The following is an 11,782-nucleotide window of genomic DNA, read 5'->3' as shown; positions in this document are numbered from 1 at the left end:
CAGTGGAGCGCAAAGCTCTTCTTCTTCCCAATGCTCATTTGAGGACGCACCTGCCGTAACACAGCCACGCAGTGTTTGTCGAGGCCGACACGCTGGATGGGTTCTCCCGCGGCCCAGTGGGTGAAGGTCACCTGGTGGCGGTCCGACCACACCAACGTGCCGGGAAGCGCCAGGTCGTTCAGTCCGGTCCACATGTCGCTGGTTTCTGATGGGAGGGAACAGAGCTCTCATCCGGTTCTCAGATGTTGACGGGGACTGTTAATTAACGGTCGGGATGCGCACCAAGGTGGGAGACATTTTTCACTGACGCCTGCTCCATCTCGGTGCGGATGGACACCAGTTCGGCACCAAGACTACGGCAGACGAGTTGCGCATCATCCCATTTCTTTTTGCCCTCAAACGTTTTGTAGCAGAACCCGGCAAACTCCTCCCAGTCAGGTGCCGCGCATCTGGGCTCTGCAGGCGAGACCCCGTGTGAGTCGTAGTCGTCATGACAGTTAGCGTGAGATAAACAAATGGTTTTTGAACTCACCCCCGTCCGCAAAGGTGTGAGACACACCCAGCGGGTCGTTCAAACTGCAAATAGTAAAGCGCTAATTAGCCGGTGGCTCTTCATGGGACTTTTCCGTGAAGGTCGACCACTCACTGTCTGGAGGTGATCCTGTTCCCGGTGGAGCCCGTGTAGACTTGCTGTTTGGGAGCTCTCATCACAATACAATCTCCTCCGATGTCGTTCCGGATGACGCCGGCGTGAATGGCGGCCGCGCAGATGTGCGAGTCCTGCATTTACACAAAGTTGCAGTCACGGACGAGACGTCGACCGGTGGGTGGGCTCAGGCAATCCCCTACCTCCGAGTAGACCAATGTTCCAGCGACAAAGTGTTCCTCTTTGCCACACCTGGGCGGACAGTAGAACCTGCAGAAGACACACATGTTGTGAAATTGACAACAGGCGGTCATGAAACATCGTGTCAGGCGTGACTCACGTCATCGAATCGGTGAAGCGGACGCTGTTGAACTTTCTGGCGCAGGTCGTCTCATCTGTCGGACAAAAGGCGAGAGTTCGTGGCATGTTTTGCGGTTGTTGTTTTGGGCAACCAAAGCGGCGGATTTCACCTTCATGCGCGCATCCCAAGATGTCAAAGCGGAGGCCAAATTCTGGACGATTCTCCAGCGGCAGGATGAGGACGTACTGAGCGAACGCGGGCGTCTCAAGCAGATGAGTCCCACCGCCGATGAACTAGAAATCGAATGTTTCCTTGTTTGTTGTGACAAGATGGGAGGATGAGGTCGCGGTCGACTCCATTGGCTCACCTTCCCGTCCGGGTGTTTGGTCCACTTCTTCCTATCAACGCTCAGTCTCATCTCAAGTGGGATGTTCCAGGAGCGTATATCGGTGCTATTGCAGCCCTGGGTCACGATCGCAGTCACCTTTCTCGTGTAGCTGAGGTTCACCAGGATCCAGCTGCCGAGGACTGGAGGGGGGTGGACAAAAGAACGCTCAGGAGGAGACCAAAGTGCCAAGCGGTCAATTTTCTAGGCACCATTTTTTGACGGCTTCCAGCAGGACTCCCCGTTGAGGCGGGCTTTATCTGGGGTGGCGTCTTCCATTGAGGAGGAGGCTTTGAAGGAAGAGTCTGCGACGCTGCCGTCGGCGATGCCCAGACTGTCGAGACACACTGAGGACAGCCAAAAGTCATTTGAATTCGGAACGGATGCGTCAAATAAAAATCTGGCCATGGAGCCCCTTGTGGGACTCCTTGCATTGTTTTTCTGGGAATGTGAAGAGTCCTAGATTCAGTGCAGAGCGGAAGATGGCGAGGCGTGAATCCCACCTTTCTGTTCACAGCTATAGACCATCTGCAGATATTTGGAGGGGGCAGGGCAGGACTCGTCCTCCGAAACCTCAATGTGGCATTTTTGCTGGCTGTTGCACATTTTCCTGTAGAGAGGGACGATGCCTTCCACTGAGCAGGTGGTCTCTGCAAGTTACAACACATTGGTGAGTATGGGCATTGATGCACTGGAATGAGGAACCAAACGAGCATCTGAACGGTTTGTAAGCATTGCTTCATTTTCATGAAGTTTTGTAGCAGGCCAAAGTTTTTTGGAGACTTTCAGGAGAAAACCAAGCGAAACGCGTTGAATGGGCCTTCAGAGGTAGGCGGACAAATGCCTTCATTGGCAAATGGTGGATTCTCAGCTCTTACCGTTTTCCAATGAGTCGTCGTCGTCGAATGAGTAGTCGTCGTTTGAGTAGTCGTCGTTTGAGTAGTCGTCGTTTGAGTCTGCGTCCTCCTGGCAAACGTTGTCACTCCCCCGACCGTAAAAGGCGGACTGGATAGTGATGCGGCTTTGCTTCTGACCCTCAGCCTCACACACGAGGTCAGCAGAATGCTTGTCGCAGACAAGGATCTCCTTAAAGCCTGCCAAAGCATCGTCGTGTCATTTTATGTCTCGGGTCCCTTGAAGCCAACGTTAAAGGAGACTTACCGTCATGAGGCCGCGGCGGTTTTGGCGTGTTTCCTGCAAGACAAAAGCCATAGGAGCGAGTCGGCACGTTGTGAGGATCGGCCGAGCGTCGCCGCGTCTTACCTCGTTTCTTGCACATGTAGCCTCTCTTCTTCCGGCAATTGTCAAACTTCCAGCGCCCGTTGCTTGTGAGTAAGGAAAGACAAGACGCACCAGAGAGGTCACCGGGATCACCTGGAAGGAGACGACAGATACTCAGCTCCATACCTCCGCAACATCGCAGACAAACATCGATTGGGTTTTTGAGCCACCTCCGTCCACGACGATGTACCCAAACGGGGATCCGTCAGTCCACCCGATGCCGTCTTTCGTGATGTTGTTGTTGACGCCCAACCACATAGAGGGAGTGCTTAGCAGAGAAGTGTACAGACCTTTGGAGGTAAATGGTCAAATGTGGAACAAGAGATTGAAACAGTGCACGTTGGGGGAATTCAACAGCCCTGATCGCAACCAGACAGACGGACAGCCTACTTTGTATGAATGCATGTTCTTGTGAGTCGGCGATGCTGAGCAGGTCGCCTCCGCGGTGAAGGCAGTCATCTCGCGCCTCCTCCCAATTCTTGGCGTGCCAGCGTTGGATCAGGTAGCAGAAGTCGGAGGAGGGTCGCTCCAGCCACCAGCCGCACTTTGCACTCCGGCCTGCAAGCGAGAGTCGAGTCACTTGAGGGCAAACGGGCGACGAGAGAACACACGTCGACTGGCGGGTGGGACGCCCACCTGGCGGCGGAGGAAGAAGAAAGTCTCGGACCTTGGCTGGAAGGAAAAGAGAGGACACATTAGCACTCTTAGCTTTGCCTTAAAATGTAAAGTGCTTTTCAAATGAAATTTATTTATTTATTTATTTATTTATTTTCATGATTTATTTATTTATCATTATCATTATTATTATTGAGAAGTGCGAAGTGAGTGGTCGTCATTTGCTGACCTTCTTTACAGATGAATGGCCGAGCATTGGTGCAGGGCCGGTCCTCAAGTTGTCCAGTCTGTGACAAGGCAGCGCAGTCACCCCGTCCGGTTGGCTTGTCTGGGACCCACTCGATCTTGCCCTGCGGACGACACGCCAGACGTGACTTTGGCGCGTTTGGTCTCGCTCGCCACCACTGCATTTGCTCCAAAATGAGGAGTCCTCTCTCCTCCCACTAATCAACACTTGCCCACAGTATGACTTGAATTCATTGGACAATTTCCATCCACTTAAATCACAACTTGAGTTTCAGACTCAATTTTATATTCTCAGAAATGAGCGACTTTGCACTTCAACCATATATGATTTATTTTTTCACTTCATTCAACTTTATTCTCATAATTTCACAACTTGTCCTTGTTAATGCCCCATCTGATTAACACCTTCAATGTTTATCTCTTCTTGGAACATGACGAGCATTCTTTGCAAAGTCTAACTTTTGACTACTATTGTAGGCCGCTCTAAACGTTTGGCTTACTGCAGGTGTTGCGTCGCTCCACTCAAAGTTGCCCTTGTTCTTCTTGAGTCCCACCCAAGATTGCAATCCTCCTACATATGGCGCGTGAGCTTGAGGGAATCACAAAAAGCGAGAAGAGCATTCAAATGTGTCAGACGTTGGGAAACGGTGGTGTGTGTGTGTGGGGGGGGGGGTTTAGCTGGCATCGGCAGTTTGACCCAGGCGCTCACCAGCCAAGAATTTGCCCTCGTCCCATGAGAGGACGCTGGCCAGGTGACCTTTCGATTCTTGGCAGAACTTCTCGGCATCCTTCCAAGTGCGCTCCATCCTCCCAAAGTGATAGCAAGAGCCCTTGTACAGGAAGTCGCCAGGGTCGCAGTAGGAAGCTGAAGCCGGCAAGAAACATGGATTACAAAACCACAAGGGGGCGCTGCAGGTGTGAAAAGAAAGAAGAAGCGTCGCTGCCACTCACTTTCCACTCGATGGTAGCCCAATACGTAGTCTTTGTAGGAACACAGCTGTCCCTCTGGGCAGTCTGCAGGAGAACGACGTGATTGCATTTTTTCCTCCTTTCAGCGTCAACATCGACACGGACGTGCACACTTACCATCGGGCGACCGCTTGCACATGTACGCCAGTGAGGATCCGCACGAGCCATATCTCCACTTGCCAGGCTGACTGGAGGAGTGCACACCTTGGTTGACGTAGGCGCAGGACTGAAGGTTGGAGCTGTAGAGATAAGTCATAAAAAAAAACATACACACCCGAGAAACGGTTTTCCTTTCTTTCTCTGTGCCCCCGCCTGACAATGAAAGAACGAAAAGAGGTGACCTTCTTACCTTTCGTCTTGACGCGAGTCCCTGTTGGCGTAGGCCGGGGTCACACCGGTGTCGGACCAAGTCAGCTTCTTTTCTCCCTCTTCAAAAAACTGACACCAGTCCTTGTTGCAGTCCTGCCGAAACCAATCCCGGTTGTCAGTCAACTACCGGTAGCGAGCCAACAGCAGCCTGTGCTTGCGTCTCACCAGATTGGAGAGTCCGATCCAAAAGGGCTTGTCGCCCATTTGCTTCTTCACAAAGCTTTCCTCGCCCTTGGAGGTGATGGAAACAAGGTCGCCGCCCTCCCAGAGGCAGTCCTGACGAGCCCCCAGCCAACCGTTGTGCGTCTCCGCCTTCTTGTAGCAGTTGGAGCCGTGAGGATTCCATCCGTTTTTGGCGTCACATAATGCCTTGGGATCGATCAATGCTGAGAAAACAGCAAAGTTAGATGCCTTGGTCATTTTTCAACGTTTGGTCAAAAGCAGAAATTCAGCAAACAGGTAACAATGCAGTCGGTCGACCCAATTCAGTTTTTGCCAAATTGCGTCGCCTGCTTGACTGTCAATCCACAACTGACAAGTCTTTAGAAGGACACGGGCATTGAAGGCTATTAGCCTGAAAGAATACAGTCACAAGAGATAAACAAGGCCAGGTTCAAGATGCTGAATGATCTCAAAGAACCAACTCGGGCTGCCACAAATGATTATTTAGCTCATGGGCTAGTCACCCATGGTATAGCCACAATTGAACGGCGAGCAGCTGATCTTGCACAACCTTCATTCGCTTACAACCTGAATTGTTTACGCTAGGAAAATAAAAAAAGAAGACAAGCGTCGTCATGTCATTTTTGTCTTGTGTCGTTTGAAGTCACCGTTCAAGGAGACGTACCGTCATGAGGCTGCTGCGGCGGTTTTGGAATGTTTCCTGCAAGACAAAAGCCAAAGAAGCGAGTCAGCACGTTGTGAGAATCGGCCGGGCGTCGCCGCGTCTTACCTCTTTTCTTGCAGATGTAGCCTCTCTTCTTCCGGCAATCGTCAAACTTCCAGCGGCCGTTGCTTGTGAGCAGGGAAAGACAGGACGCACCAGAGGGGTCACCGGGGTTATCTGGAAGGAGACGACAGATGCTCAGCTCCATTCCTCGCAGACAAACATCGATTGGGTTTTCGAGCCACCTCCGTCCATGACGACGTAACCAAACGGGGATCCGTCAGTCCACCCGCTGCCGTCTTTCGTGACGTTGTTGTTGACGCCCAACCACAGAGAGGGAGCGCTTGGCAGAGAAGTGTAGATACCTTTGGAGGTAAATGGTCAAATGTGTAGCAAGAGTTTGAAACAGTTGGGGGAATTCAACAGCTCTGATTGCAACCGGACAGACAGACAGACAGCCTACCTTGTATGAAGGTGTGTTCTTGTGAGTCGGCGATGCTGAGCAGGTCGCCTCCGCGGTGAAGGCAGTCGTCTCGCGCCTCCTCCCACATCTTGGTGCGTTTGCGTTGAATCAGGTAGCAGAAGTCGGAGGAGGATCGCTCCAGCCACCAGCCGCACTTTGCACTCCAGCCTGCAAGCGAGAGTCGAGTCACTTGAGGGCAAACGGGCGACGAGAGACCACCGCACGTCGACTGCCGAGTGGGATGCCCACCTGCCGGCAGAGGAAGAACAAAGTCTTGGACCTTGGCTGCAAGGAAGGAAAAGAGAGGACACGTTAGCATTCTTAGCTTTGCCTTAAAATGTCAAGTGCCTTTCAAATGAAATTTGATATACATTTATTTATTTATTTGTTTTTTAATTTTTATTATGCATTAATTAATTTTATGTATTAATTAATTATTATGATTATTATGATTATCATTATTATTATTGAGAAGTGCAAAGTAAGTGGTCGTCATTTGCTGACCTTTTTTACAGATGAATGGCCGAGCATTGGTGCAGGGCCGGTCCTCAAGTTTTCCAGTCTGCGACAAGGAAGCGCAGTCGCCACGTCCGGCCGGCCTGTTTGGGACCCACTCGATGTTGCCCTGCGGACGACACGCCAGACGTGACTTTGGCGCGTTTGGTCTCGCTCGCCACCACCGCATTTGCTCCAAAATGATGAGTCCTCTCCCCTCCCACTAATCAACACTTTCCCACAGCATGACTTGAATTCATTGGACAATTTCCCTCCACTTAAATCACAACTTGAGTTTCAAACTCAATTATATATTCTCAGAAATGAGCGACTGACCTGTGAAATTCTGCACTTCAACCATATATGATTTATTTTTTCACTTCATTCGATTTTATTCTCATAACTTCACAAATTTATCCTTGTTATTGCTCCAGCTGATTAACACCTTCAATATTTTTTTTTTTTTTTTAAACGTTTATTTCGAACATTAAAGAAATACAAGAAAAAAATAAAAATACAGAAAAATGATAACTCCATAGTACAATAGAATATAAAAGAAAAAAGATATTGCATTATAATTTTCCTTTATCGTAAAATCATATTTGTTCAAAAAGGGAGTAGAAGGAAGCCTAAGCTTATCTGACTCTACCCCATGTAACTACATGTTTCTATTTAATTCTGTCAAGAAATTGTCCATAGTCAATATATTAAAGAAAAAAAACATATATACATTTTATACATATATATATTTATATATATATATATATATATACATATATATATATATACTATATATTTTCTCATTAAAATACAAAAGCAACTTAAACAACTTCACAGCATGTTACGGTATCCCGTCAATATTTTGTCCTTATACATTTTTTTAAACTTAGGTAAGGTACTACAGTTCTTTAATTCGTCACTGCTGGTGTTCCATAGTTCCACACCTCTAACTGTTATACAATGTAACTTTAAGTTTGTTCTCACCAAATCTCTTTTAAACATATGTGTTCCTCTTAAATAATGGGTACTTTCCCTCCACTCAAACAACCTCTGGATACTGTTTGGTAATTGATTATTTTTTATTTTGTACATGAGTTGGATGGTTTTAAAGTCGACTAGGTCGTTGTATTTCAGTGAGTTCAATTTAATAAAGAGAGGGTTAGATGGTTCTCTATAATCAGCATTATTTACAAGTCGTATTGCTTTCTTTTGAAGAATGAAGATTGGATCTGTGTTTGTTTTGTATGTATTGCCCCACACCTCCACACAGTACATAATGTATGGGAGTATGAAGGAGCAGTACAAGGAATATAATGATGACTGATTTATAAGGTCTTTTACTTTATATAATACTGCTAGTGATTTTGAAATTTTTGATTTGATATACATTATATGTGGTTTCCAACTTAATTTATTATCTATAAGCACTCCAAGAAATTTTACTTCATTTACTCTTTCTATTTCTATATTATTTATTGTAAGAATTTTGTCTGTGTTGGTCGGACGGTTTCCAAATATAATATACTTTGTTTTACTTAAATTTAGTGTTAGTTTATTTGTATCAAACCAACTCTGTAATTTTTCCATTTCAATTCCCACAGTATCCAGTAGTTGATCCAGGTCCTCCCCACTGCAAAGCAGGTTTGTGTCATCTGCAAAAACTACGGCCTTGAGTAACCTGGAGACCTTGCATATATCATTGACATACAAAATAAATAACAAGGGGCCTAATATTGAGCCCTGAGGAACCCCACACTTTACCTGCTGTAGTTTTGATTTACAGTCCATAAGTTGCACATATTGAGTCCTGTTTGATAAATAACTGTTTAACCAAGTGAGTGACATACCTTGTATCCCATATCTTTCAAGTTTTGTTAACAGTATTTCATAATTTACAGTATCAAAAGCCTTTTTAAGATCCAAGAAAACACCTACAACATATCGTCTATTTTCAATAGCTGTAGTTATTTCAGCTACGAAATCTAACAAAGCTAGTGTGGTGGTCCTATTTTTCCGAAATCCATACTGTTGGTCACACAGAATATTTTGTTTTGTAATAAAATCATCAAGCCTTTTATAGAATATTTTTTCTAATATTTTGGAGAATTGTGGGAGTAGAGATATTGGTCTGTAATTTGAGAATATATGTTTGTCTCCAGCTTTATATATCGGAATCATTTTAGCAGTTTTCATTTCACTCGGAAAAACACCATTTGTCAGAGATTGGTTGCAGATATGTGTAAGGGGTTTCACCACACATTCAATAATATTTTTAACAAGTGACATATCTATCCCGTTACAGTCGGTTGACTTTTTACCTTTAAGTTCTCTAACAATTTCTATTATTTCCTTCTCATTCGTTCCCCTTAGAACCATACTTTCGGCTATGGGTACATCCTTAAGTAGGTCACTTGTACTCCCTTTTTTTGCTACTTCCTCTGCCAAAGTAGGCCCAATACCAACATAGTAATCATTAAACTCCTCAGCAATCATAGTAAGATCATTTATAGTTATGTTATTACTGTTTACAAAGTAAGAAGGATATCCTGGCTTTCCAGTTCTGTTTTTAATAATCTCATTTAACACTTTCCATGTTATTATTGTATTACTCTTGTTTTCCTCCATTATCTTGCTATAGTAGTCCCTTTTACTGTTTCTCATTATTTTAATCAATTTGTTTTTGTAGATCTTATATTTTAATTCAGCTTCCTTTGTTCTTATCTTTAAGAAATCTTTGTATAATAGGTTTTTCTTCTTGCAAGCACTTAAGATTCCCTTTGTCAGCCATGGTTTTTCCACTGAATTTAGTTTAACTGCTTTCTTTACAAGAGGACAGTGTTTGTCATAAAGTTCGGATATAATGGCCATGAATGTGTTGTAGGCTTCATTTACATCACCCACATATACCTTTTTCCAGTCTTGTGTTAAAAGATCATTTTTGAATGAGTTAAATGAATTACCAGAGTTCATTCTACACATTTTAAAAGTTATAGCATCCTTTTTTTTCTTTGTACAGTCCTGGATCACTGCAAACACTGGCAGGTGGTCGCTTGAATCATTTATTATCATTTATCTCTTCTTGGAACAACATGATGAGCATTCTAGCCAAAGTCGAACTTTTGTTCCTCCTAGATAATTGTTTTGCGAAAATTTGGCTTTTGTCCTCACTTGGACTTTTTGCCTTCTGATATGACACCTTCATTCTGGGCCAGTGACAACTTTTGCAGACTGCTCTAAACGTTTCGCTTACTGTAGGTGTTGCGTCGCTCCACTCAAAGTTGCCCTTGTTCTTCTTGAGTCCCACCCAAGATTGGTATCCTCCTGCATATGGCGCGTGAGCTTGAGGAAATCACAAAAAGCGAGAAGAGCATTCAAACGTGTCATACGTTGGGAAACGCTGGGGGGGGGGGGTTGCGATAGCTGGCATCGGCAGTTTGACCCTGGCGCTCACCAGCCAAGAATTTGCCCTCGTCCCATGAGAGGACACTGGCCAGGTGACCTTTCCATATTCCGCAGAATGTCTCGGCCCCCTCCCAAGTTCGCATCACCCCCTCAAAGTGATAGCAAGAGTCCTTGTACAGGAAGTCGCCAGTGTCGCAGTAGGAAGCTGAAGCCGGCAAGAAACATGGATTACAAAACCACAAGGGGACGCTGCAGGTGTGAAAAGAAAGAAGAAGCGTCGCTGCCACTCACTTTCCACTCGATGGTAGCCCAATACGTAGTCTTTGTAGGAACACAGCCGACCCACCGGGCAGTCTGCAGGACGACGACGTGATTGCATTTTTTCCTCCTTTCACCGCCAACAATACAACGGTCGTGCACACTTACCATCGGGCGACCTCTCGCACATGTACGGCAAGCAGGATCCGCACGATCCATGTCTCCACTTGCCAGGCTGACTGGAGAAGTGCACACCTTGGTTGACGTAGGCGCAGGACTCAACGTTGGAGCTGTCGCGGAAAAGTGGGGAAAAATGAGACACACCTCGGACAAACGGTCCAAATCGGAGGCTTTTCCCATCTTTCTCGGCAAAAGACAATTTTACGTCAATACATGTGCTCTCTCAAATTTCGCAAATGGGTTCCATCATCTCGCCATGTGCCCTGACTGACAATGAAAGGACGCAAAGAGGTGACCTTCTTACCTTCCGTCTTGACGCGAGTCCCTGTTGGTGTAGGTAGGCGTCACACCGGTGTCGGACCAAGTCAGCAGTTTTTCTCCTGCTCCGGTAAACTGACACCAGGCCTCGTCGCAGTTCTGCAGAGTCCAAAACCGTTGTCAATGGCGTAGCAATAGCCAGCCAACGGCCGCTAGCATTTTGGTCTTACCAGATTGGAGAGTCCGATCCAGAAGGGCTTGTCGCCCATTTGCTTCTTCACGAACTCTTCCTGGTCCTTGGAGGTGATGGAAACAAGGTCGCCGCCCTCCCAGAGGCAGTCGTAACGAGCCCCCAGCCACCCGTTGGTTTTCTCCATCTTCTTGTAGCACTTGGAGCCGTGAGAACTCCATCCGTTGACTGTGTCACATGGCGACTCACGATCGGCTAATACTGATGAAACAGCAAAATTGTCTTGGTCAATTTACAGCTTTTTGTGAAAAACACAAATTCAGCAAACAGACAAGAATGCAGCCGGCCGAATTCAGCTTTTGCCAACGTGATCATTTCGCTAATGGACGAGTCACCCATGGTATAGTCACCATTAAATCGCAACATAGCTCAACCACGAGCGGTTGATCTTGCATAACCCTCAATAGCTTACAGCCTCAATTCTTTACGCTAGGAAAATAAAAGAAGAAGACAAGCGTCGTCATTTTTGTCTCCCGTCGTTGGAAGTCACCGTTCAAGGAGACGTACCGTCATGAGGCTGCTGCGGCGGTTTTGGAATGTTTCCTGCAAGACAAAAGCCCAAGAAGCGAGTCAGCACGTTGTGAGAATCGGCCGGGCGTCGCCGCGTCTTACCTCTTTTCTTGCAGATGTAGCCTCTCTTCTTCCGGCAATTGTCAAACTTCCAGCGGCCGTTGCTTGCGAGAAAGGAAAGACAGGACGCAGCAGAGAGGTCGCCGGGGTCAACTGGAAAGAGACGACAGATGCTCAGCTCCATTCCTCGCAGACAAACATCGATTGG

At 46.6% G+C, this 11,782-nt stretch overlaps 2 protein-coding genes and 3 long non-coding RNA genes across 5 annotated transcripts; all 5 read right to left on the bottom strand.

Annotated features, from left to right (window-relative positions):
• Positions 1–366: 366 nt before the first annotated feature.
• LOC119134514 (cysteine-rich secretory protein LCCL domain-containing 2-like) lies at positions 367–1,380 on the bottom strand. Its single transcript, XM_037271239.1, has 6 exons — positions 1,315–1,380; positions 1,117–1,240; positions 987–1,041; positions 850–916; positions 533–780; positions 367–456 (listed from the first exon to the last, which is right to left on the bottom strand). The coding sequence occupies exons 1-5, from the start codon at positions 1,363–1,365 to the stop codon at positions 643–645; spliced, it is 435 nt and encodes a 144-aa protein (XP_037127134.1). The 5' UTR covers positions 1,366–1,380; the 3' UTR covers positions 367–456; positions 533–642.
• A 156-nt stretch (positions 1,381–1,536) lies between these two features.
• Positions 1,537–10,245, bottom strand: LOC119134641 (macrophage mannose receptor 1-like). Its single transcript, XM_037271477.1, has 11 exons — positions 10,108–10,245; positions 9,907–9,995; positions 6,666–6,786; positions 6,411–6,446; positions 6,162–6,329; positions 5,944–6,063; positions 5,765–5,875; positions 2,494–2,526; positions 2,211–2,426; positions 1,836–1,982; positions 1,537–1,679 (listed from the first exon to the last, which is right to left on the bottom strand). The coding sequence occupies exons 1-11, from the start codon at positions 10,199–10,201 to the stop codon at positions 1,537–1,539; spliced, it is 1,278 nt and encodes a 425-aa protein (XP_037127372.1). The 5' UTR covers positions 10,202–10,245.
• LOC119134516 lies at positions 3,543–4,470 on the bottom strand. The gene is made up of 4 exons (XR_005100355.1): positions 4,426–4,470; positions 4,184–4,339; positions 3,975–4,063; positions 3,543–3,578 (listed from the first exon to the last, which is right to left on the bottom strand). It is a non-coding gene; the product is annotated as an uncharacterized LOC119134516 (long non-coding RNA).
• Positions 10,246–10,353: 108 nt separating the features above from the next.
• On the bottom strand, positions 10,354–10,890 carry LOC119134518. The gene is made up of 3 exons (XR_005100357.1): positions 10,801–10,890; positions 10,485–10,606; positions 10,354–10,412 (listed from the first exon to the last, which is right to left on the bottom strand). It is a non-coding gene; the product is annotated as an uncharacterized LOC119134518 (long non-coding RNA).
• A 140-nt stretch (positions 10,891–11,030) lies between these two features.
• LOC119134521 lies at positions 11,031–11,667 on the bottom strand. The gene is made up of 3 exons (XR_005100359.1): positions 11,617–11,667; positions 11,512–11,547; positions 11,031–11,205 (listed from the first exon to the last, which is right to left on the bottom strand). It is a non-coding gene; the product is annotated as an uncharacterized LOC119134521 (long non-coding RNA).
• Between the last annotated feature and the right edge of the window lie 115 nt (positions 11,668–11,782).

The sequence above is a fragment of the Syngnathus acus genome, chromosome 15 (assembly GCF_901709675.1).
Source record: "Syngnathus acus chromosome 15, fSynAcu1.2, whole genome shotgun sequence".
NCBI lineage: Eukaryota > Metazoa > Chordata > Actinopteri > Syngnathiformes > Syngnathidae > Syngnathus > Syngnathus acus.
Note: the sequence above shows the minus strand (reverse complement) of the source record. Positions and strands in the feature narration are given on the sequence as shown.